The 25701-nt window shown below is 44.9% G+C and overlaps 1 protein-coding gene across 4 annotated transcripts in view; it reads left to right on the forward strand.

Moving 5' to 3' along the window:
• SH3KBP1 (SH3 domain containing kinase binding protein 1) overlaps window positions 1-25701 on the forward strand; it is a 331078-nt gene that overhangs the window by 295918 nt on the left and 9459 nt on the right. For all 4 annotated transcript variants that reach the window (XM_040266529.1, XM_040266527.1, XM_040266528.1 and 1 more), the window contains 3 exons: window positions 697-782; window positions 19934-20043; window positions 23519-23647. In XM_040266529.1, the coding sequence (XP_040122463.1) occupies window positions 697-782; window positions 19934-20043; window positions 23519-23647 (325 nt within the window). The remainder of the gene's footprint in view (window positions 1-696; window positions 783-19933; window positions 20044-23518; window positions 23648-25701) is intronic.

Genomic DNA, 25701 nt, shown 5'->3' on the forward strand with positions numbered 1-25701 from the left:
CCCAGAACTGCCCATTTTGGGGGGACTTGGAGGAATCTTCTGCCGTGCATAAGTGGCCTGTTTCTCTCATCATCTTGGAGGCCTGTCCCCATCCTCCCAACGGGCTGCTCCTAGCCCACACACAGAGGGAAGTCTCTCGTGTCCCAATGGGCCTGGGGGCACCCACCCAACAGCTGTCTCATTTTACAGGCCCCCACCCCAGCGCCAGCCGTCAGGCTGCCAGATCTCAACTTGACACCTTGTGCCTGTCAACAGCCTGGCTGATGCCTCAGCTCCAGGCCAGAAACTCTTTTTCTCAAGGTTAAAAGTAGCCGACCTTTGACAAGCGGCACTGGCTAAATTCCTGTCTCCTTAAAAGGGAAGCTCCCGGTTATCATTTGCTGGTGCTTATTTGGCCATAGGGCGGGAGCAGGCCCTGCGTCGCACCCTGTGGGCCAGCAGGAGGATTTGTGGCTGAAGGTGCCTTGCTGAACGCTCGTTATTAAAATAGCCATCTTTGAAAATGTGTGCAGGAGAGGAGGGCTTTCAGTGTATCGGCTGGTTTGCACCAAGGCCCACGTGGTTGAACAGCTTGTCGGCTCCCATTGGCCCCCTCACAGGAAACAGTGCGACCCACCCCAGGCGCAGCATACCCCTTAAATTGTGTGCAAGAAAGCTGACAAAATGATCATTAAAAGACTTTCGTCTTTAATGTAGGGGTGACGGTGCCAAGATCGACTTGGTGGGCAGCTCGATACCTGGCATGCTGGACAAGGACCTCTCAGACCGCAGCAATGACATTGGTGAGTAAGGAGAGCATTCTTCGTTCTCTTTGCAAAACTTGAAAGGAACTGCAGAGTGCGGTTTGCCCCTTCCAGTGGCCTGATGTCAACTAACACAACCATTTAAATGCGAAGCTAACAGCCCTCAGTCAGTTTTGATGTTGCAGTTTTCTAAGGAAGGGACGTGAGGATGGTTTCCACATTAAAGCGGAATGCCTGGGATTTTTACTCTCCCCGACCTTAGGAGAAATTCCTTGCGAAGTCTAATGAAAAGAAATGATGGATAAACCTTTTGGAGACGTGGACATTAGCATTTATATTCATATTTTCCAGCGATTTATGTATTTAGTGGAAAAAGGTGAATGGGTGGACATGGCATGTGGCAAAATTCACTATAGACACAGCACTAAGTGTTTTAACTTTGAGTTAAAAATGAGCTTTGGTAGAGTAATTGCCACTTAGTTCGGAACATGAGTTTTTCCAAGGTCAAGATCCCACCATGTGGCAAATGGGAAGGTACCTGGAGCCTGTGGGTAAACGAGTCCAAGGGCTTTGCAGGGGGTGGTGTGCATGGGTGGAGTGCAGTCAAGTGCATGCTGTTTGGGTGATAGCCCTTTGAAGAAGTCTGGGTTCAGGGACTACATTTCTTTCATCTTTACATCTGTGTTTGTATCTATTATGGCCAGAAGTATACATTTTGGAATTAGCCTTTTATAAGTTAAATTTTTATTTTGAAATAGAGGTTCACACACAATTGGAAGAAACAATGAAGAGAGATCCACATACCCTTTGCCCAGTGTCTTCCAGTGGTAACATCTTATGAAAACTAGAGTGCACAGTCACAGAGGATATTGACATCGATACAGCCCACTGGGCTCTTCAGTTGTGGCAGTGCTCATGTGTGTTTAGTTCTCTGCACTTAGGTCACATGTGTAGGTTTGTATATCCACCACCAGAGTCAAGATGCAGAACATTTCTATCACCGCTAGGATCCCTCGTGCGGCCTTTTTATAACTATTAATACTAAGCACACCTCCCACCCCGTTTCCCTTCCCTAAGCTCTGGCAACCACTATCAGGGGTTGATTTGAAGTGGAAGGTTCTAGCATGATTTGCATCGGCTGCTCAATTTAGAAACAAACGGCTGACAGCAGGCCTTGTAAGAGGTACTGGGGCGCCTATCATGAGCAGTCTCATCGCCTGAGGTTACTCTTTTTGGGGTGCTGTTTTATTCTGAACCTGCTAATCGAGTTGCATCTTTGCAGCTGCTGACCTGCAGTGTGGTCCAGTCTTATGATAGCCTGGGAGTATGATACGTTGTTGTGACCATAAACACCACAAGTACTTACCCTGGTTTCAGAGACTCTTTTACATCCTCTCATAGCCTTTGAGAAGCCCGGTCAGGAAGTGTGACCAGGAGCTTCTGACAGCTTTGGCTGATGCAACAATAATAGCAACACTGGCCTGCTGCAGCTTTGGATCTGGTTAAAGGGCAGAAAAGAGCAGAGCAGGCATTTGCTGTGAATGAGAAGGAATCATCAGAATGAGCGTGCTTAAGTCCTGGTTTCACTGCTATGGTTCAGCCTTTGGGCCCCATCCTAAGGCCGGCTGGCCCATTGGCAAAGTGGCAGTGAGGGTCCCATGGGGTGCCCCCAGGAAAGGAGGTGTTACCCACGTCCAGGATGCACAGGGCTGTGCCCTGCTGTGAAGGACATTGACCCTTAAGCCTTGTTTCCTTTGGGTCTGGAGATGGCTAAGGTGGCTGTCGCAAAAATAAGAATCCTAGGATTTTCAGTCTGATGATCTAGTTCAGAAATACTGGGGTGTTGATGGAGGGGGCTTGGCCTATGCAAACTTTTCATGCTGTGTGTGGATCAGGGAGCCCAGAAAGAGATGCTGATGTTTGGTTCACTCTCATTTTTCCAAGAAGACATTAATCCCAGAAGACTAATTCCTCAAGCTAATAATTTAATGTATATATTATTTGCATTGCCAGAAATAATGATTGGCAGCCTTGTTGACAACCACTAAATACTTGAGTACCTATTCTTCAAGTGCAAGGTTTCAATAGATGCCAGGGCCCTTGTACACAGGCCCCACTTTCCAGGGGCTTTGGGTCTGTTGTGGCCCCCAAGACAGCAAATGGGAAGTGTCACACTGACTATGCTAACTGAGTGGTAGAAAGTAATACTGATCAGAGTTGGGGCTGTTCCGTCGTGTCCAGGATGTCAAGGCAGGCTCTGCAAAGTGGGACAGACTGACCTGGATCTGGAAGTTAAATTAGCTTCGGTCAAGGCAGAGGCAGGCAGGAAAGTCACATGGGGAGTGCTGATCTCGGGCATCAGCCAGCCTGGAGCAGAGCAAGGTGCTAACCCAGAAATGGAAGTCAGGGCTGCTCTGAATTTGGGAGGGATGGATTTGTCATTTTTTCTATAGGCAGTGAGAGCCATGGATGGTTGTGACATGATCAAGTCTAAAAATTGAGATAATAACTGGTGGAGCTCTGTGGAACCCATCAGATGAAGGGTAGATGGGTGTCAGGGAGTCAGGTTTGTTGATAGTTCACCTGAGAGGTAGTGAGAGAGAGCCAGAGGCTCACAGGAGGGTGGGAAAGAAGGGGGATAGTTGTGGAGCAGCAATGAGAGAGAATGATCATTGGTCCTTGTGAGCAGATCAGATTTGGGAGTGGGGAGGAGGAGAGACTGATTTGTTAGCTCTGAGGTTTTTTAGGGTTGGGGGACTGACTGAGGCAGGGGAGTGACTTGGATTGAAATAAACATATCCAGAGGAGAAACTGGTTTGGGATAAACATGATGGATTTAAGCATGTTGACATTGAGATGTGGCCAGACATCCTGCATCAGTGCTCCATGTGGATTGAAGGTGGAGGCTGAGGCCAGAGAGGTGGGCAGAGATTACAGTGGAGATTAGAACCTTCCAGGAGATGAGAAGGCAGGGCTTGGCACCTGTGGACCTGGGTTTGAGTGCTGTTGATTGTGCTGCTTCCTGGCTCGGTGACCTTCTATAATTTACACCAGCTCTCTGAGCTTCAACTTGCTTTCTCTGTAAAGACTACTACTGTCTCTCTCAGCTTCTTCACCTTGTCTTCCAGAATTATGTAAAATCACTTGATGAGCTGCTGAAAGGCAGAGATGCTAATTGTTCATGTTGTTTGCTTAAAAGTGATAGTCAGGAAAATAAGTAAAATCCTTACCATGAGATAAGACAAAGAAGGACCTAGAACTGAGGACTAAACCTGGTGCAAAGCCCACACCTAAGGGAAAAGTGGGCTCTTACAGCATCACCAGGGCCAATGGAGGAGAGGATTTTAAGCAGTGTCTTAGGTCCAAATCCAGAAACATTCTTTGCAGGTGGGTCTGTCAAGATTAGGACATTGCCAAGGGGCTGGCTCTCTTCTGGGCTGCTTTTGTATATCTGCTTTTGTAGCATCTGTTCATTGCTTTGAATCAAGAAGGAAATTATCTGTACCAGAATGTTTTGTTAGTGATTCAGACAATTGAAGCTGTCCAAATGTGGGCCACAGTGAAATCACAGAATACAGCCTTAAAACCCATTAGAAATCATCGTTGGTAGCTATAAATAAATCTGTGTTTCCTCTTAATAAAGCTATAATTTAAAATTATTATTAAATTAGAGAAGGTGGCTTTTTCAGATCTCATATGGGCAGCTACCAGCATCTGTCTGCCCAAGATAATTGGGAATGAAATCAGTTGGTCCAAAGCTGACTTGTTGATGTCAGTTTGAGATATTGTTTGTATCAAACTATGTGGCCATATTTCAAGTAACATAATAGGAATACATGGATGAGCTCCAAACAGGCCTGCACATGAATAGAAAGGAAAATTAAATTGCCCAGTTTTCTCTTGCTGATGGAAGAATCTCTGTTCTGATTGAATGGGAGATTATAGGCCGTGAAGTCAAGTGCCATAACATTTACTTTTATTATGCAGTATATTATAGTTCCCATGGCATGGTGGGATTTCTTGTTATACTTCAATGCTATGGAGATTTTCTGTTCCTTTCCCGCTAAAGCACATAGCAACGGGCCTCCAGGTGTGAAGCAGGCTGGGAACTAAGCCATCTAGTTGCAATTAATTGACTTCAAAAAAAGCCTTTCTCATTCCTCTTCAGTTGCTTGACTTCTTTGTTTTGACTCTTGTTTTCCATTCTGTTCAAATCTCATCATACTTTTCCCACTTTGGTCTCTTTATTTGGACTCCATCCCCTGTTCCCTTGAGGAAGCTGATTTCCCCTGTATTTTTTCAGCGGACCCATATTTTTCTTAAATTGGGGCCTACTCGGGCATTGGCACAAATACAGGTATGTGATAGAATCATCACAAAGTGTTTGGAAAGCCTAGGAGTGCTTTCTCAGACTCTTTTATAGTAGAACATGCCTTTATAATCTTTTTGATTCTTCTTTGAGGTACAATTTGTGATAGTTTCTTCCAAGTAAAATAGCTGTGTGTATAACATCCTAGTATTAGAATCATTTCTCCAGGGCAATGAAGAGCGTATGCTCGCTCTCTTCATCTCCCTCTGCTGTCATCCTGAGGTTATAGTGGTGAACTCATAGCAATGGGAGTGAGCAAAGGAGAGGAGCAAAGGAATTAATAGTCACTGGGTACCTACTAGACACTTGGTATATTTTATATATTTTTCATCATCATCAACCCTGTGAGGGAGGTGTAATGTCTTGTTTTACAAGGAAGGGACAGGGACTAAAGAAAGTCAAGTGACTTGGGAAAGGTTAACTGGCTGGTAAATAGCAGATTTGGATGTGAACCTAGTTCCCCCTGACCCATAGAGCCCAGATTTTCCTGTGTACGAAGTTGGTCTGTATCAGCAGTTCTCAGCCATTCTCCCCAGGGGACATTTGGCAATGTCTGGAGACATTTTTGCTTGTTACAACATGGTGGGAGTGGGGATGCTACTGGCATCGAGTGGGTGGAGACCAGGGATGCTGTTAAACGTTCCGCAATGCACAGGGCAACCCCCACAGCAAAGAGCAATCTGGTGCCAGTGTCAGCAGCGCCACAGTTGAGAAAGCCAGGTGGTGTGTTGGGAACAGCTGGGCCAAGGACAGTGTCCCCTCAGTTGAGTGCAGCCTTATGGTCCTGGAATAGCTCATCTTGCTTCTGGGATTCTTTATAAAACGTGTGTGAAAATGGTTTCAGAGCTTTTGGCAGCTGGTGTGTTTAGATACCAAAAATGAAATATATTTAACTTATTCACCTAAACATGGACCAAGGAAGTTGCCATGACCTTTGAGAAGACACTCAGCCTCTTTCTCCTTGCCCTATAAAAAATCATATAATTTACATTTAATTTTCATACACAAACAGTGTTATATTTGAGACTAGTTACTCTCCAAAGACTTAATACCCAGTGTTTAAATGGACATTAAATAAAAGGACAACAAACATGAAATTTAATCAATGCTAAGTTAGAAATTTGTGTGATAAAGCTGAAGACTATATATAGTTTAAAGCAGTTTAATAGTGACCAGTAACACAAAGTTTTTGTCAATGTGACCCCAAGTCTCTGTAAACAAGTGATGAAAATTTTAACTTACTTGAAATTTCTGCCTTTTACCATAAGAAACCATTTCTTTGGGTTTCTTGGACAGATCTTAGGGGAAGAGTTAGGTCCCCAAGCTTTGGGCTGTTGATTTTTCTGTTCTTTTTTTTTTCCCCTTCATATTTTTAATTTCTCCTTTTGGAGCTACCAGTCCAGTTACTGGGTCTTGCAGCATTTCAGGTCATTGAGCAATTTCTCGGGTTTAATAGGACAACATATACTGTATCCTACCTGCCTTAGAGAACCCCGTAAGTGACATTTGGAGTGTTCCAGAAGGTCTCCTGGCTGAACTTGCGTGTGAGCAAGCCACATCTCTAAGCTTATTCGAGAGCCCCAGCTCACTCTGACAGGCAGTGTCCCTTTACCAGTGACCTTCAGACGTGACCTTTGGGATCAGGACAGTGGCCAGCATGACCCGTACAAAGGAAAGGAAGTTGTGATTCCTGCTCTGTCACTGTCAGCTCTGCACATGAGGCTGTGGAGTCTGCACCTGCGGAGCTCTGCTCCTATCCTGGGACACCAGTGAGGATTAAACTTCAAGTCGTATCAGGATAATTTGAGAAGCAAGTGTGATAACAAAAGCAAAAGAGATTGTACTTAGGATCGAACACTTTACACCAAGGAAGGGAAAAAAATTGAACTTCTAATTGGTGGGTCTTGAACCTAGTCAGTCCCTCTGACCAGTTTTGGTTTCCACCCTATGCTTCTGGACTTAGCCTTGGCTCATGAAAGACTCTCTGTCTGGGTACCCCCTGCATTACATCTTCCCCTGGTTCCCGACCTCTCATCTAAGATTCTTAGGACTCACAGCCAATCTTAGAAGACAGGCTGATGGCAGGCCTTGTCCTTCTTGGCACTTCTATGACTCTGATCCCAGATGTTCCACTGCCAGATCTTCACCGTTAGAAACATCAGTCCAGACCAAAACTGAGGTGCTCACTTCCGCCAGTTGGCCCCCTCACAGGGCAGCCCTGACCTTTGGCAGTCTGTCGCATTGTTAGGTTTGCGCTTTGATGGGTGCCACAGACTACTTTGACCTCGTGACATCCAGTAAGCATGAAAACAGTAAACATTCACAGTGCTAGTAGGAAAAGCTTCATGAATGCTCTAGAGACACAGGTGGAGGTTAAACAAAGCCAAGTGGGGGTGACGATGATAAACAGTGCATAACCTCCCAGGAGCAAGGTATTTGGGAGTGTGAATTATTCTAAAACAGAGAGCAAACAGTACTCTCCTGCCTGAGCGCCCCCACAGCCATCAGCCTGCCCCAGGGAAGAGTGAGTGACTAGGGAGATGAGAGGGGGGAACATTTGGGCATTCAGCAAGCATCCTTCGGATGGGTCTTGGCTGGAAGCGGGTCACAATGTCCGCTGGCTGTGTGGACTGGTAGGCAGCCCCAGAAGTCCACCTGTGTGCCGGGGCATTATGCCTTCCCCTCTCTCTCTGGACAGGGCCCTGGCATTCTTCGTTCAGCCCAGCTGCCTCACCACCTCTGCTTTCACTACATGCAGGGACCATTTTCAGCTTTAAGAATATAAATGCAAAGGGATACCCAGTAGGTTCAAAGTAGTCTATATCACAGCAAAGAGACATATATAGTAACCATTGTTACATACACAGTGTGCCCATTGAGGCCTCTGAGCTGCGACTGAATGTGCAGGTAAGAAGGGAGCAAGTGACAGTCAGCGCTCAGGTTGCACATGGCATTTGCTTGGCCTGTGATGGCCCTTCCACCCACTGGCTGTGGATTCATGGATTGGCAGAGCCCTGTCTGGCTTCCGTTTGACTTGTAAATATCCAGAAGGATACACAACTTGCCAGAAAACCATGTTCAAGTACCCCTTTGTCATACTAAAAGCATTCTGGACAAACCGCCCTTTATGAAGGAGGAAAGCTGAGTTATCAAACTCCTTTTAGTCATGGACTCTTGGGAAGGCATGGGCTGGGAACCTCAGCCCACTCTGCCTCCCACTGCCTTTGGTTCGTTCAGTGAGAAAAGTGATGTGCTCTTGTGGAGTAAGCTTGGGGGTGCCATTCGAAGGGAATTGGATCTGGTGGTGACAAGCTAAGGGTGAGGTGTCAGCGAACAGTGAGCCCTAGTTTCAAGTCAGAAGATCTTTATTTAGCTTCCCAATGACCTATCGTGGCACTCTCCACCTCTCCAGGCCTGAGTCCTTTCTCTTGAGGTGGTTTATAATCTTTGGAATTTCACAGACTCATTTACCTCAGTTCCCCCCTCTAAAGCCTTTTAATTTGAAGGGCTGCTAATTTTTATTTGTCTAATGAAGCACATTTTAAAAAGCAAATGCCATCATCTGGTAGGAGATAATCTCCAATTTAAAAATTGAACATACTTGCCTTACTTGGAGACTCACCACATTGACCTTCTTTTTCTTGGCACTTGACGTGTGCTTAGGAGATAACGTTGTTGTTATGAATGCATACCAGTTCTTGGGAGTGACCTTGGAAAACTACTGGTCTAGCACAGGTCTGTAGAGATGCAGTGTAGGAGGAGGGAACAGGTGGGGGCAAATGATAGGCCCCAGACAGAGGCAGGTATTGAAGCTGGAGTAAAAACAGCACCCAGAAATGAACAATTAGCTTAATTTTTTAGAGAGATATAATTGCCTGTTGTTTAAAAAAAATCACTCGTGGAATGTCAGAATTGTAAGGGCATTTAAAATATTTAGTATCTCTTTCCTCTGCCTTTGCCCATGACTGGAGTGTGGGGGCCTGCCAATCCTTCTAGCAGCTTTGCCCAGCACAGTAGAACAAGTGCTTCGGCCAGGAGGAACTTCCTCCTCGAGTTTTGCTCTCAGCATCATTTTGGCACTTGATGTGCTTTGGAGTACATATTCTGGACATTGAGATACTCTTTCACATGTGCATTAAAATTTGCTACTTTGACTGCCCTCCACTCCTCTTTCTCTAACCACTGTTGAAGAAGAAATGCCCTGTTCAAAGAATATGCACCCTCTGCCTGCCTGCGGCTCATCCCACTGAAGTGAGCCATCAGCAGGGTGTCAGCCTCTTAGGAGCTTGTTTTTTTTTTTTTTTTTTTATCCTTAAACCAGGGGCTTAGAAGAAGTGATCCAAGGGCCCAGTTCAGCCCTGTAGTCTTATTTTTCTGACTCAATCTGTTTATTTTAGCTGAGTTTTCTGGACATTGAGAAAACTACTCTGCTGGTAACCGCTGAATCCTCTATAAGATTAAATAGCTTGTTCTTTCATTTGTCTCTTTGCCTCACTTCCTCTAGTTCTGTTAGTTCCTTTAACCCAGAATTGATAATTTGCTCCTTTCTGAGTTCTCATCCAGGGTTTTCTTTGGCCTAAAGATTTTTGCTTATAAGAGATTTGCTGGCCATCTGGAAATTTAAATCATTAAGAATTAAGGGCATAAAAGTTTAGGCAGAACTTTTTATGAAGTTTAAAAATTCATTCACCTTTAAAATACTCATTATGATTTTTTTCACCCAATTCTTACAGAAAAATGTAAAAGGTGGGATGTTTGTCATCCAAATAAGTTTGAGTAGCCAGAGCAAACCCTTATATGGAGGCAAGATAATCCCACAGAACCACTGAGGAAAGTGGTGGTGTGTTACATAGACCGTGGGTTTTCAGATAAGTGCGCTTGGATTTGAATTCCTAGCTCTGCAATCTGGGTTAAGAGACTCTGAGCTCCTTTTTCCTCTTCTATATGACAGGGTTAGTTACTAATGCCCACCTGTCTCAGAGGGTTGTTGTAGAATTTAGAGCTAATGATGTGACATGGCTGAAACAAAACAGGTTCTTTCAGAGTGGTAGTTGATATAGCTGTGGTTCAGTAAGAGAACCACATAGCACCCCTCATTCTTACCATGACTCCTGTTATCAGAAATTAGGAAAGTTCTTGAACACATAAATCAGCTGAAATTTTGATAACTGTATCAGAGATCTTTTCACATGTGATTTGCTCAGTTGTCTTTTTATATTAAACAGCTTCTTCCCACCCCACAATTACAAAGGGGAAAAGGTGCTCACTTAAAAAAATGAAAGAATCCGGGAAGTTAGGGAAATTTCCCTAGAATCTCAGCCTCTTCCTGAGATAATCACTGTTAACTTGTTGTACATACTTTTAGAAGTCTTTCTGTGATTGGATGGAAGTTTTTAAAATGTTATCATGTGGCAGTACAGTTCTAGTCCTTACTTGTTCCTTTGTACTAAATAATGTGTGTTTGACATCTTTCCACGTAAGTCACATAGATCACATATTTTTAAAGGCTACATGATGTTCCATTGTGTGATTCTACTGTAACCTGTTCATTAGGGGCAATGTTGCAAAGATCACCTTTAGGACAATGATCTGCAAATAGGATGACATGAACCTTGGGGGACCATGGAGATCTCCCAGGCCACAGATAGCACCTTGTCTTCTTATGTACTCTTGTCTTCAGACTCATCTCCTGAGAGTCCTGATGTCACGCTGATTTTCCTTTCTCACTCCCCTTTCTCATTTGCCCTCTCTCACCTCATGTGGCATAGCCAATCTCTTGCCCACTCCAGGGGTACAAAAATCTCTGGTGGAAACTCAGAGATAATTCTGAGATTGGTGTTATACTTGAGAAATTAAAAGACCCTATTGACTGGACCAAAAAAAAAATCCATTTACAAGCCAGTTGGTTTCTAATCCTTTTGCTTCCATCCAAATTGAAGGAGGTACCCACTGAGTTGTTCATTGATAGATAGTTAAAAATAGTTCTTGATGTTAGCCCACTGTCTGATTTTTGGTATGTAACTTGGAAGGACTTCAAAGAATTAAGTGACATTGTGATAACAAAATTCTTTCCATTCCTGTCTACTTATTTTTGTGTTAACAGAGTTTCTTGGCACTTATATCTATAAAGTGGAAAATAGGAATAGAATCAATATCAAGCTGAATATAAATACACATGAACTGATTGAGGGAGATGCCAAATAAAATTCTACTTGTTATGCTATTAAATTCCTTATCAAAATGTGTATACATATGTTTTGATCATTTTCATAGTAATCATGATAGGTCAATCCAGAAAAAAGTCATTTTTATACCTAGAGCCTTATGATTTCAGGAAATGAAAAAGTTATTTTCAGTTTATATACATGTTCATATGGCAGGAAGAGATGAAAAATTAACAATGGATAAAATTAACAAAAGCATAAAACATACATTAGCATAAAATTCAGCAGTGGAAGTATGATGGATATATGAATTCAAAAAGGGAAAGGAGTGATGCAGAAATTCCAACCATTAAAGAAAAATTTATTCATGATTTTTTAAATGGATGATGGTGGTTGTTAAATTGGTATGGTATCAGATTTACATTGAATATATTCAAGAGAGCAATAGTTATATTTTAAGATATCAATGTTTATAATATAGAAATTATATTGTATAATATATATATAATAAATTATAATAGAAATTATATGACTAAAATTTGTGGAAAATTTAGATGTCAACCTGTGTAAGGGAGTACATAGATTTTTAAAAATTATTTTAGGAGGTACACTGGTAAATAGTCTGAATGCCCCTGGCCTCAGGAATATGTCATTCTACATGTACAGAAACATTGCTATGGGTTAATTTCTAGAAGCAGAATATCTGAGGGTGTACACATTTACATTTTGTGACAGATATTGCCAAACAGCATTACAGAAAGGTTGCGCCAGTTTACATTCTGGCAAATACTAACATAACTACAATTTCTAATAGATACATTATTTACTAAATCATTTTCAATAACAAATTTGGGCCTGTAGTGAGCAATTTTTAACAGAATGCAAAAGTGAAGTGTTACATCCCCCCTCCCCCCACGTTGCTGGCTATGGATGCACATGAAGCTCTTTACTTCTCTGTGCTAGACTTCAGGAAGATGTACCCTACCCCCTTCCCAGATCCCTTCTGCTGATCTCAATTAGGTCACCAGACTGTCACTGCTAATTTCATCTTCTACCTGTCTCTCGTATTAGCTAGCAGAATTTGTAATTATGTCTGTACAATCCTGTCTCTCTCCAGAGGCTCTGAGCTCCATGGGGTGGGGTGCATGGCTGTTTTGTTCATCGCTGCACGCCGCCCCCCACCCCACCTCTATGCCTAGCCCAGAGCCTGGCTCACAAGTCTCACTTAGGGACTGAGCACATACGAGAAGAAATAGCACGATGTAGGGGCACGCTAGAGGTCTTCATTGTTGCTAGCCCCATGTGGCTATTTAAATTTAATTTAAATCATTGCACTTAGCCGTGTTCTGTGTGCTCAGTCAGCCACAAGGGGCTAGTGGTACCATGTTGGATAGTGCAGATATAGCCAGTTTCCATCATCCCAGCAAGCTTTAATGGATAGTACTGATATAAAGTGATTGTCCTTTTATTCTCAGAACTTTCCCTGTGTCTGGCACACAGTAGTTACTTAACAAATGTTTAAGTGAATGAGTAAACAAACTTTATCTCCCTCTTTTATTCTTGAGCTACAAGTTTCCATATAAAAGTTACTCCGCACTGAATAGACCAACATTCTCCCTTAACTTGCCTCACACCTTATATTTCTTGCCAGAGATTTCCTTAAAGAAGCCAGCCCCCTTTTCAGTCCTTTTAAGAGCACATTTAAATAAAATAGAACAAAGGCAGCTTCTTTTCAGAGCAAAGAGTCATTTCTACACACACACAAATTACATTTCCTGGCATCTTGCTCTTGATGGAGGAACAATTCTCAGAATTCACTATCAGTTGGATGAGAAGGAAGGTCCAATAGGAACACTGCTGTCTGTCCAGTGCTCTGTAATGGAAAGAATGTCACCAGCGTGAATCTAAGAGTGCACCCTGCCACTTTCTGACTGTGACCTTGATAATGTTGTCTCACCTGTGACCTCCCTGTCTCGTTTATGGAACAGAGTAGCCTGCTTGGCATGGGTTTTTGGGAGGGCTGGATGAGCACACTCTCATGAAGGGTGGAGTGGTAGGGTGGCTGACCAGTAGCTCACGTTTGTTTACTCCTAGCCGCCTGTATCTTGAAAACTTCACCCTGGTTGATAAATGAAAACAAAACAGTGAATCTGCTATATCCATACACATTTTGGAGGGCTTATTTTCCCACAGAATCTAATCATTGCTTAAATGAGAATTTTTCAGTTGGTGACTCAGCTGATGCAGGTGTTCACTGACCCTTCATAACAGGCCTATCTTTGCAGTCTGCACAGATTTTTCACATGAGTCAAAGGATTTCCACGCAGGGTGAGATTTCCTCCTGACCAGACTACCTTGAGATGCTTCTTCCTTGTAGAGAATATACCTGTGGCCCTGTGGGTTTAGAGTTTTCTCATCTTAAATCTTAAAAAAAGAAAAATCTTGGTTGTGGCTTGGTTTTCTTTTTTTTAAAGATTTAGCCTTGCTCTTAAATCTCTGCTCCCAGATCCCACAGCTCCATCATTGGCGTCTGAAAACAAAATTCTACCTGCGTGATCTGAAAGGGTTTTCACATAATCTCTCATTTATTAAAGAATAACTGTGCAGAGCTGATAGCTCAGATAACTGTCTCCTTTTTTTTTTTCCTGGTGGGAAAACCAAAGCCCAGAAAGGTTGTTTGTTCATTTATTCAATAATCATTTATTGAACACTCACTGCAAGCCAGGTATGGTGCTAGGCCTGGGAAAAACACAGGTAGAAGCCATGGCTTCTTGGCTGGTGAGGGAGATAGATAGGCCAACAGAGACTGTTAGTTCAGGGTGCTGAACATTGACATTGGAGTGATGAGTCTCTAGGGAGCACTCAGGTCAGTTTAGAGTGCAGTCTGGATTCTTGGAAGAGATCTTAGTTGCCAAGCCAAGCTTTGATGGCCCCAGGGGAAGGGAGGAGAGGAGAGGGGAGGAGAGGGGAGGAAGTCACCTGAGGGACAGAGGTGCATCAGCCACATGAAGACACCAGGATTTCGTTGGCACTCAGGAAGGACTTGAAGCAGCAAAGGGGCATACTCAGATCTTCACTTTACACATCTCCCTCTGGCAGCAGCTTGTGGGATGGTACAGGACTTGGAGTGAGAAATTCATTTCCATGGTTCCATGCAAGAAGTTCCTGCAGCTTTAATGGTCCTTGACAGGACATGCAGGGATGGTGTGGTTTCCAGAGATATTGGGAGGGAGCAATGCTGCCAAGCTTCAGATGTAGGAAACTTCTACTCCAGGAGCAGTGAACTACAGTAAATAAACAGAGCCACGTAGGAGCTCACAAACATTTCCTTTGGTGCCACTGGCCCGCCTCAGGCTGTTGACTCTCCTCCATGTTTTCAGTGGGTGTGTTTCAGGTCACCTGTGGCCACTGGTACCATCCCTCCCATCAGTGGAAAATGAGCCCACATTTTCTAATTGAACTAAATAGGGTGTGACGGAAACTTATGGAAAATGGGCAACTCCTTGTGCCATGAAGAGTCCAAAGGCATTTCCAAGCCGACTCCATGTCCAGCATGAATTATCCCCGTATGTCTGCAGAGGGTTCGTCTTCCAAGTATCAGAAAAGCTCAGGGCCTCTCATCCTTATGAAACTAACTTAAAAAAAAAATACCCCACATTTGCCAGTTCCAGAGTTTTGGATTGGCTTATGGGCATTAAAACCAATTTTTATTAAGAGGAAAAATTTCTAGCCAGGCTGAGAAAGCTCATATCAGGTTTCAGCCTGATTCATTTCAAAACCACCATGAAAATTGGGACATTTTCTTCACACCACAATGGGTTAGTCATGGAAATTCTGCCTTAATCTCAGCTGCCCCGGCCACAGTCATGAGAGCATGCTCTGTGCCACTGAAAATTTATGTTACACTGCTGAAGAGCTGCCCCCTCCACTGTCCGAAAGCAGAAGTGAGTTGAAGTTCAAGGTCTGAGGTTCCCTTTTCAACAAGTGACCTCATCTTTGGTGCATCTTCTTCTTTCTGGCACTTTGGTTTTGTTTGTTATTTCCCCAAAGTGCTTTTTACGAGCTCCAACTGTAGAAAGTTCCATATAGCTGAGTCTGTGTGAGGAGGTTAAGAGTGCAGCTCCCCTGCAGGCCTCGGCCCTGCTTGTATTGTGGAATGACAGAGACGAGGTGCTCCTCTGGGCCATCTGTCGTGGGGATGCTGACTGAGGCTGCTCGCTGAGTGGCCAGGGTTCAGCTTGTGTGGGACTTTTTTTAGTGCAGACCTCAGCCAGTGAAACAGCATGGATGGGCCGGCTGGGCTGTCTCTGCAGCCCTGGCACCAAAGGCTGCCCACCACAGCCTCCCTGACCAAGCCGCTCCTCGCAGCCCACCAGCAGCCCCCACTCTATAAGCTGCATGCCTGTAATCAGAGTTCTTTCTTGAGAGAGTCGGTTCATCCGTGGGCTTGCTCGTGTGTTCCTTCATTCACCAGACGGCCAATGTGCCTGCCCCAGGAAGGCGCTGAGTGTGAGAGCATGAAGACGGGTCCCTGCCCTCCCGGGGCTCACCGTCATGTGCTGCACACAGACCAGCCCTCTGAGTCATTTGGAAAGTGTGATTTAGGACAGACCACTGTCTCACACGGTGTCAAACTCTCAACTGCCCCGGGGCCTTCATTCTTTCAGCGGGCTCGGGAGGGTGGGTCGGAAGCAAAGATGGAGTCCAACAGAAAATTCCTGGGTGCTGCCTGACCTGCACACCAGGGGATGTTCTGGGTCTGTTGTAAGGGGGGCCCCGAGGCCACCCCACCAACTCCCCTTGTCCCCTCTCCTGCCCCACTCTGCATGCTGGGCTCCTCGAGTGCCTCTCTCATCCCAGCTGCCACATTTCTGACTTGTCACCTCTGTTGCCCACCCACCAGGTCAGCAGGGGGCCCACCCTGTGAGGAGCCTGACTTCCGATGCCTCACTAGACCCTGGAACCTCTGCCACCCCCCTGGTGGCCCTTGGCCCAGTGCCCTCTCCTCTCCTCTGCTTGCTCAAGTCCTGACTCATCCCCTGCCCTGCCCCCCGCCTCTGCTACTAACATCCTAATAAACCTGGGGAGACAGGGAGCCCGCCTGGCCTAGATTGAAAGCCCAGACTAACCCAGTCAGTCCCACGGTGGGAGCCAGGCAGGAGCCCTTTTATTTTTAATTGTCCAGGTGGCTCTTCTCTGCAGCCAAGGTGGAGAACCAGAGTCAGCAGGCCTTTGATTGTTCTTTCACAGCTTCAGCCTGCTCAGTGTTGCCTCCTGAGCTGGCTTCAGTGTCCAGGATGGAGCCATGGTCTAGGTGGTGGCTCTCAGGTCCTGGCAGCGCCCGGCCAAGGCCCGCAGCGCCCGGCCAAGGCCCTCAGCGCTGGCTTGTTTACTGCAACTTTTGTGACCCTCTCCTTCGCCTCCTTCCCTCCTGGCTCTGCTCAGCATTTGCTCCCCCGCCCCAGGCTTTCTGTGCCCTGCAAGTGCCTTGTGCCCTCCACACCCCACCTCCACCCTTCTGCCAGCAGACCTCCCTGCCCTGGGCCTTAATCCCTTCCTCTAGGGTCCCAGCTGAGGAGCTGCCCGGAGAATCTGCTAAATTCACCAGATGTAGGGTGTGTGCAAAGATGTTTGTGCAGCACTCCTCCTTAATAAAACAACAACAGAGAGAGAGGAAATAATTTGAAAACTAATTACCCATTGGTAAGGAATTGATTCAGTAAATCATGAACTGCAGTGCAATGGAAGATTCTACAACAATCAAAATAGACACATGGAATATAATGTTTAGTGAAATAAGCAGAATGCATTACTACATGTAATGTGAACTAGGCAGTCTATTTATAGAAAAAAGCCTAAAGGGAAAGCTACCAAAATACTAATAGTGTTGTCTCAGCACGGTAAGGTTATAGTTGACTTTGTTTTGTTGTTATCATTTTATGGCTTTGAAAAAGTATACACTGTGCACATATTCCATTTATAATTGGGGAAAACAACAATTAAAAAAATTAATTCAGATATTAGTGTCAGATGATGGCCTTTGGCACCAATCCAAGTGTGTAATTGGGAATTTCAATTTCAGACAACATGGAGCTGGTAGAAGTGAGTCCTGGGGCGGGGACTGAAGGGGAATCTTTTAGGAAAGTAAGATTTTCTTAAAGGTAAGGCCCCTGAGAGGGTCAGGCCAGTGAACAGGCTCTAGAGGGACCCACCCCAATCTCCACAGAGCTGGCTGGTGAGTGGGGGCCCTTTTCAGAAGCCTCTCTGTGGCCCTGGGTGCTGATCAGCTCCTCATTGGCCTCAGAGCACCGCTGATGCTTTTCTGGTGCTGTCTCTGCAGAGTTAGCCTTTGGTTACAGTTGCTTTGCCCTGATAAGATGAATTCATGTAGAGTAATTATTCATTCACCAGGTGCTGGAATAAAGTCATGTCATCTAATCCCAGGGGTAATGTAATGGTTTGTCCTGACCAGTGAGTTGTGCTTGATTTTGCATATTCCACTCAAGGAAGTAGTTTGCAGACAGCACCTGCCTGTTCATTAATAGAATAAAGCTGTCACACGGCCAGACTGCTTATGGTACCCCTCAACAAAGGAGGACTCCCCAAAATAAGGAGGGGAAAAAAACACACATCGTTTTTATCTTTTCTGTCCCGAGCCAGCATATTTGCAGTTGTGGCAGTTTAAGATGCTTTCAGTTGCAAAGAAAGAATATCTGACTAAAATTAGCTGACATAAGGGGAGGGGGAGTTTATTTCACATGGTGAGAAGTCAGGACACTGTCATTTCAGGGTTGTCGAGTGGCTCCTTGAGGTGATCAGTCACCAAAGCTCTTTGTGTTTTTCTGCTCTGCTGTCCTGACGATCTCCAAGAGCATCTCCCTCATGGTTCATAAAAAGAGTGTACTAGTCATTTGTGCAATGGCAGGAAAAGCACAGGAAGGGACTTCCCTGGCGATCCAGTGGTTAAGACTCTATGCTTCCAGTGCAGGGGGCATGGGTTCAACCCTTGGTCAGGGACTGAGGTCCCAAATGTTGTGGGGTATGGGCAAAAGAGAAAAAGAAGTGATGGGAAGAGACTAGAAACATGCCAGGTACACTGGTGGCTGGTGGTGGAGCCGGGATTTGAACCCAAACAGCTTAGCTCAAAATCCATGCCTGTCGTAGTCCACCACACCTGCCGTGACAGAACTTAAGCAGCAGACATCTATTTCTCATAGTTCTGGAGGCAGGGAAGGCCAAGATGATAGCACTAGCAGATGCTGTGTCTGTTGAGTCCCCTCCTCCCGGTTCACGGACTCTGTCTTCTCACTGTGTCTTCAAATGGCAGAGGGATAAGTGGGTCCTGGTGTCTTTCTCTTCTTAGAAGGACATTAAGCCTATCCACAACTCCAGGCATCCTATTCTTGCACAACAGCTCCCCAAGTAGGAAGGAAGAGGAGGTTTAGAGGCAGAGAGGAAATCTCCCCCAGAGGCTGTTCGTGGACTTCCTTTCCTTTCTCAGTGACCCAAATTGGGCTCCACGGCCACCTCTAAACCAATCGCAGGCCATGAGGAGCGGGATCGCCATCACCAGATTAGTCCAAACAAGCTTCCGCTGGGCACATTGTCCTAAAACAAAACTGGGGCTCTGTTGGGAGAACAGGGATGGTTTGGGAAGGCAGTGTCAGGCACGGCCGATGAAGCATGGTCTCCTGGTCAGGAAGAGGGGGCGTGGTCCCACTCACCAGCAGCAATGAGTCTCAAGGTTGGTCCCTTTCTGCCAGCCATCCCTTTGTCCATCACACACAGATCTACACTTGGTTTATAAATCCCCAGAACTCTGTAGAACCAGGCCACCCCTTTTGCCTGATCTGGTTGAAGGAGGTGACAAAGTAAAGGCAGTGATGATCTGACTGAATGATGTGCCGTTCATCTGAGACATCAGTCCTCAAGATGGGGGTGCCCTGAGGACAGGCTCATTTCTACCATGCTCACTGGGTTTGCCTTGGTGTCCAGCTCTGTGTGGGGCAGAGTCGTTGCTCAGTCATCATGGAGAGATCGAGTGAGCAGACTGGTGACTGAAGATGATATTGTCTTTGCTGAGTGATGCTTCTGGAAACAGACTGGTATGGGGCTCTGTGAGTCATCTGAGGGAACAGAAGCTTGCTGTCTGTTTCCAGGCAGTTAAGAGTCTAACAGTAGGGTGATAGTCCAGCCAGAGGACAAGGTTGCCATCGCTTGTCTTCTGGAATCAACAACCAGCGTTCACTTGCCCAGGGATGTGGTACCTTGTGATAAGTTCTTATTGTATTGCAACTACATGAATGTTGTATCTATCAAAATGGACTTGGCTTTGTGGAAGAAAGAGGAGTCCTCCTTTATTTCTCTTTCTGTAGCTTTTGAAGATTTATGAATATAGCTATTGAAGAGGGGGAGAAAAATCATGACTCTTTCCTCCATGTTAGCTTGTTAAACTGAGGCGGAAATGATTCTTTCATTCAGTTTGAATCACACTGATGAGGTGACCAAAGGATGTAAAACAACCTTCATAAATGATGAAGTATAAACCAGACATAAAGGATGATTATTAAGGAAAAGACGTGCTTGCAGCATGTTATAAGAACCTTCCCTTACTCCTACTGATGCACTTTAAAAAATCTGTTGTCTTTTTGTTTTAGACCTAGAAGGTTTTGACTCCGTGGTATCATCTACTGAGAAACTCAGTCACCCAACCACAAGCAGACCAAAAGCCACGGGGAGGCGACCTCCATCCCAGTCTCTGACATCCGTAAGTGTCTCCTCACTTCCCGAGGCTGGAAAGCAGGAGAAACTGGGGCCTCTGGCCAAGGGCTGTGCTGCGAGTGGCTGACTGGAGGACCCTCTGGGAGAGGGAGGTCTATGAGCTACACTGCTGGCTGGAAGCAATTGGAGAGTCTTCTGGAGTCAGGCAGTGCTTCCTCCTTTTAGTTCTTTGTGCATCTGCCAGTGAGGTGGGGACTCGCTCGTGCCACTCTCCTCCTCTGTCCATCCACGGATTTTTGTTTGAACCTGAAGTGAAATTGGTAAGGGGAAAAAAATGTCATGTTTTCTGATGGGAAAGGAGAGTAAGGCTGGTCTATGAACAAAAGAGAACTTTTGTGGGGAAGAAAGGGTAAGCTGCTCTCCAGTGCTTGGCAGTGGCTTAGTATCCTCGGCACCCCTGCACGGAACCCCACATAGACCTTTAGGAGATGGGTTTCAAACGTACCAGGCACCTGATCATGCAGGAGAGAACAGTCAGAACACTCCAGATAACCCAAAGAAGTTTTTGTTTGGGTCATTTTGAATATCTTTGTTTCTTATTCAAAACCTGTAATGCATTTATTGTACCACATTTGAAGCACAAAAAGGGTGAAGAAAAAAGTAAGTTCCCTGTAGTCTTGTTCCCAAGAGCTAAGACCTGTTCACCTCCTGCTGTGTATCTTGCACTTCTTCAAAACAGGCCCACATAGAATACATGGCTTTGGAAGTTGCTTTCCCCTTCCACTGTGCACCTTCTCCCCATTACTGCATGCCCTCCCATCATGCCACAGTGAATGTGGCTGCCCCTCGTGCTCTAGCCTGGGAATGCGTGGGCGTTTATCTAGCCAGTGCAGTATCACTGGACATGTATGTTTCCGTTCATCCTAAACACTGAAGTGAAGGTCACTGTAGAAAAATCGTGATGCTTCTGCAAGCAGCATATGTATGTCTGTATGTGTGTGGGTCTGTCTGTCTCTATATATTGAGTTGCCTTGTCCTTGCTGGGACTGTGGGACTAAAGCCTTCACCCAGATACCAAAGAATTAACCTTTTTCAGGTTTCTCAGGACACTTTCTAATGATCCCACCTAAGGAGTGGTCATTTAGAAGAAAAAGAATGCCACTTCCTTTGGACCTTGTCTCTCATATCCACTGAGTCTGGAAGTGTGGATTGAGTGGCCCTGTTTTTCCTCATTGTAGGAAGCATATCTAACTGTGTAGTGCCATCTTTGGGGAAGAAAGGCTTGAAAATGTGGCTTACTTTTTCACTATTACAGAGAGCACTGTGTCAGCACCACCTTCCTTCCCTCTCAGCTTTCCACACGCTCCTCAAACACTTTATCAACACACAGACTATTTAATTGCTTCTTAGTATCTCTGTATTTAAATATTTCATTCTGCTGCTGCTAAGTCGCTTTAGTCGTGTCCAACTCTGTGCGACCCCATAGATGGCAGCCCACCAGGCTCCCCCGTCCCTGGGATTCTCCAGGCTACCTCTGATATATTCTCTATGCATCCTTCATCATTTTGTTTTCTGTCCAAATTCCTCTCAACTTTTCAAGATCTAGAGGACCCTAAGGTATCAGAACAGAATTAAATACAGAGAAGTTTGAGTTTCCACCCGCCCTCCTCCCCACACCACACTCTTGGTCCCTACAGCCTATGTCTGGGGGTTCAGATACATTTGGGGGAGACTGGGTAAAGGCATGTCATCTTCACCCCGCCTTTAGATAACATGTTTGTTCATTCACTCATTCCACAAATATTGATGGTTATCTGCTGTGGGCTCAGCTCTGCTCCAGGTACCAAGGCTGTGACTGGGAATGAGATAAATATGGTCCCTGTCTGCAGAAAGCTTATGAAATAGTGGCTCGAACTTTGACATATTATATGAAACAATTTTATTTGTGGACTTAAAGCAGCAGGATACATTTGTGCTTTAAAGAAGTACAATTGCTGTGGTCTTTCCCTTCATTCCTGTCCATTCCTGTTTACCCTTCTTCCCATTAGCTCCTTCCCATTAGTTTTTTCATAGCAAAATGGGACTACTGGGTGTGAACATATTCCTAAAAGGCAATTGGAGGGAATGATGGAGGAAATACATTAGTCATGTCTCTGAAGCCTGGGGCCTCTCAACCTAGTGTGAGCTTTTTATTGAATTCAAAGAGCCAACATTGATTGACAGCTCATGAATCATAGGTTATATAGGAAGAAACTGGCTTTTTGAATAAAATCTGAAAATAAGAGGCATTATAAGGTAGTTAAGCTTATAGTAAAAGAAAGCTTGGTTGGTGGGGGGGGATGTAGGTAATTGGATTCTCAGATTAACTGAAGATTAACAAACAAGACCTTTTCATTTTAAAACATTGCTTAAACATTCCCTCAATGTAAGTAGAGCAAACAGAAGAAACTGAATAGTATTTGTAGGTCTGATTTTTCTATAATGGAGCCACACGGTGACCCTGAACATGGCTATTTTTCCCGCTGCAGAGGTGGAAGGCGCAGAGGCAAGGCTGAATAGGAGCTCAGCCAGCAACATCTCTGGAAGATTCCTCCTTGCCACAGGAACTCTTCTTTTTCTTTGCTTTGTCCTAAAATAAGGAAATTCTAACATAGTCATCTTCTTTGATGAGGTGATTCCAGTGAATTGGTTTTTTTTCATCCAGCTTTTTCAATCTTCACAGCAAGGCAGAAGGGGTAGGAGTGTTTCCTCATATTTCACCAAGAGATGCTGCCATTCTGTAAATACACCTTAGCAAAGATGGAATCCAGAATGGATAATGATTGTCCATGGCCCTGAGGGCAGCGTTTTAGCAGCAGGTAGCAGATTAGACATGACGTGGTGTGCTGGCAGGCAGGGCGGTTCTCTGGGGCAGCAGATAACACTGCTCACTGGACTGCAGGGCTGCTGATCCCTTACTCCCGGAGATGGTTTCCTCTCAGACAAGTCCTTTTAGGCACTTCACTATGCAGCAGATTCAGTGGTTCTGAGCAAGGATCAGGAGGGAAGGGAGGAGAGGCGGGTTAGAGGCAGCTTCCTCTCAACCTGATGTCCTTCCCCACTGGACTGTCCACCCTGTGAGAGCAGGGACCGTGTCTGGCATGTCCCTGTCAAGTTCAGTACCAAGCTGAGTGCTTGGCACATGGTAGCAAATGTTTACAAAAAAGAGAGGGTCTCTGAGGGATGGAGGGAGCTGGAAAAGATAGATAGGTGGACGCTTGCACAGATGAAATGACCAACAGGCATCAGTGGAAAGATCCCATAGAAAGAAAGATCTCTGGTCAAGGAAATCATCTTAGTCCCAGTTCTGCCACTCTCTCTAGCACACAGATAATAGCACACTTTCTGCCTGGCATTATAATGAAGAGACAAACAAAATATAAGTGTTGAGTGCTTTGAAAAGCGTACTGCATTATGTTAATAAAAGCTACGTCAGCTAAGGTGTAACTCTGACAAAAGCATTTTCTTTTGGCTTTATCCAGTCTTCCCTTTCAAGCCCTGACATCTTTGACTCCCCAAGTCCTGAAGAAGATAAAGAAGAACACGTTTCGCTTGCACACAGAGGAGTGGACGCATCCAAGAAAACGTCAAAGACTGTTACCATATCCCAAGTGAGTGGCCAGCTGTGATGAGGGTATCCTGACAGCACGGGACCCCTGCCTTTTCGTGTCTGCTCTGATGATGCATTATAAACCAAACAAAGAGAAACAGATGCCTTAGTCATGTGGAGCTGCTGAAACAAAGTGCCACAGATTGTGTGACATAGAAACAACAGAAATTGGTCTCTCCCATTTCTGGAGGCTGGCTGCCCGAGATCAGGATGCTGGCGTGGTTAGGTTCTGCTGAGAGATCTCTTCAGGAGTGCAGACTGATGACTACGCTTTGTATCTTCATATGGAAGAAAGAGGGTGAGAGAGCTCTTTGGGGTCCCTTTTAGAAGGGCAACAACCCATTCATGAGAGCTCCACCTTCATATCCTAATCACCTTCCAGATATCCCATGTCCCAATACCATCCCAAGGGGAGTTAGGGCTTTCACATAGGAACTTTGGGAAGACACATTCAATCCATTACAACAGACAACACAAATTTTTTGTCATTCTTTGGTGACAGTGATGACTTTGGTCATCAAAATCCCTAAGGAATGTTACAGTCTCCAAAACTGAGCATAATCCCATGTTTTCTCTTATGGCTTGATCCCCTTGTCATACTGGCAACCACACACACATGCACACACACATATTTCCTCACACACCATCACCATCACAACAACCAAAACAGTTTTACAAAGATTACATGAAATACATTAAATACTGTGCCCTCTGCCTACAGATTGTGACTTTTATGTTCAAAACTGGTGCTGTCACAAATTACAATTGGCAGTTCATGAATTTGAATAACTAATGGGATTTCTTACATAAAAGCTTATCTGGATTCATTTATTAGGATAAATTATAGTCTAAAAACATTTTAATTTCACTGCATGCCCAGGGATGGTATAGCTCTTTTATTATTGGCTTATGAGAAACAAAGAACACATTGTTTAGCAACTGTGTGTGGCTTCTAAAGGTTATCCTAAACAAGTTCCGTTCATCCTGTGATTGTGAAGTATGATTTTAAAATGCCATGTTCTCATGCTGAGAGAAGCTGGTCAATTGAAAGTTATTTTCGGTAAACACTAGCAACTGCTTTCTGTCTAAAAACAGAAAGCAGAAGTCATTTTTAAGGCACTCACAGCAGGAATTAACACAAAGAAATCAAAGGTGATGTGAAATTTTCCTTCTCATAGAGTTACGGATTTACATGTATAGATTTTCTTAAAAAGCTGATATAGTCAGCAAAAATATGATCCTATAAAGCAGATCGATTGTAATATTCACAAAACTGAAGCAGTCTGCCTTTATAAAAGGATTCCATTTGTAGAAATTGGCTTTAGATCCGTTTTTTTCTGGTGACCAGGAATGCCTAGAGTTGCCTTCTCTCCCACATCCCTAGAGTGTCTCTGTAGCGACATCTACTGGTGGGCATGGGCTCTTCACATTTCTGAGTTTCCCTGTTCTGTTCCATTTCTCTTTCCTGGAGTTGTCATGTCTTATTTATTGCTTCTAGAAATTCCTCTTGAACTAACTGATCAGGACATTTGGTGGCCTGTACTCTGTGAGGGCTTATAACAAACACGTGTTAGCTGAAGTGATTTTGGAGGGTGAGTCATGTAGGAAATGCAAAGAGAAGCATCGATCCAAGAAATGTCTGGAAGTCACTGTGAGGACATGGGTGGGTTGAGGGACATATGTGAGAATGCAGGGTGGGAAATGAGGAAAGGTATGAACTTGGGAGTAGAAAAGAAGCAAAGAAAATCAGGCCAGGAGAGAGGACCCTGAGACTCGGGCACAGGCAGCCCTGGTCACATTACCAAGCCTGAGGGTCCAGCTGATATCAGGGGAGGGTAGTGAAGCTCAGTTCTGCCACTCATGAGCTCTGAGACGTGGGGGATTTCTCAACCACATCCCTAAGCCTCAGTTTCCTGCTCCATAAAGCCTGTGTGCCAGCTGACCCTCGTTTCAGTTGTCCAGCCAATGTCTGGCATATAATTAGTGCTCTGTAAATGTCAGCCCCTCGCCCCTCTTACTCTGACTCCTACTAACAATCAGCACAGGATGGTGGCG

This window comes from Oryx dammah, unplaced genomic scaffold (assembly GCF_014754425.2).
Source record: "Oryx dammah isolate SB20612 unplaced genomic scaffold, SCBI_Odam_1.1 HiC_scaffold_23, whole genome shotgun sequence".
Lineage (NCBI taxonomy): Eukaryota > Metazoa > Chordata > Mammalia > Artiodactyla > Bovidae > Oryx > Oryx dammah.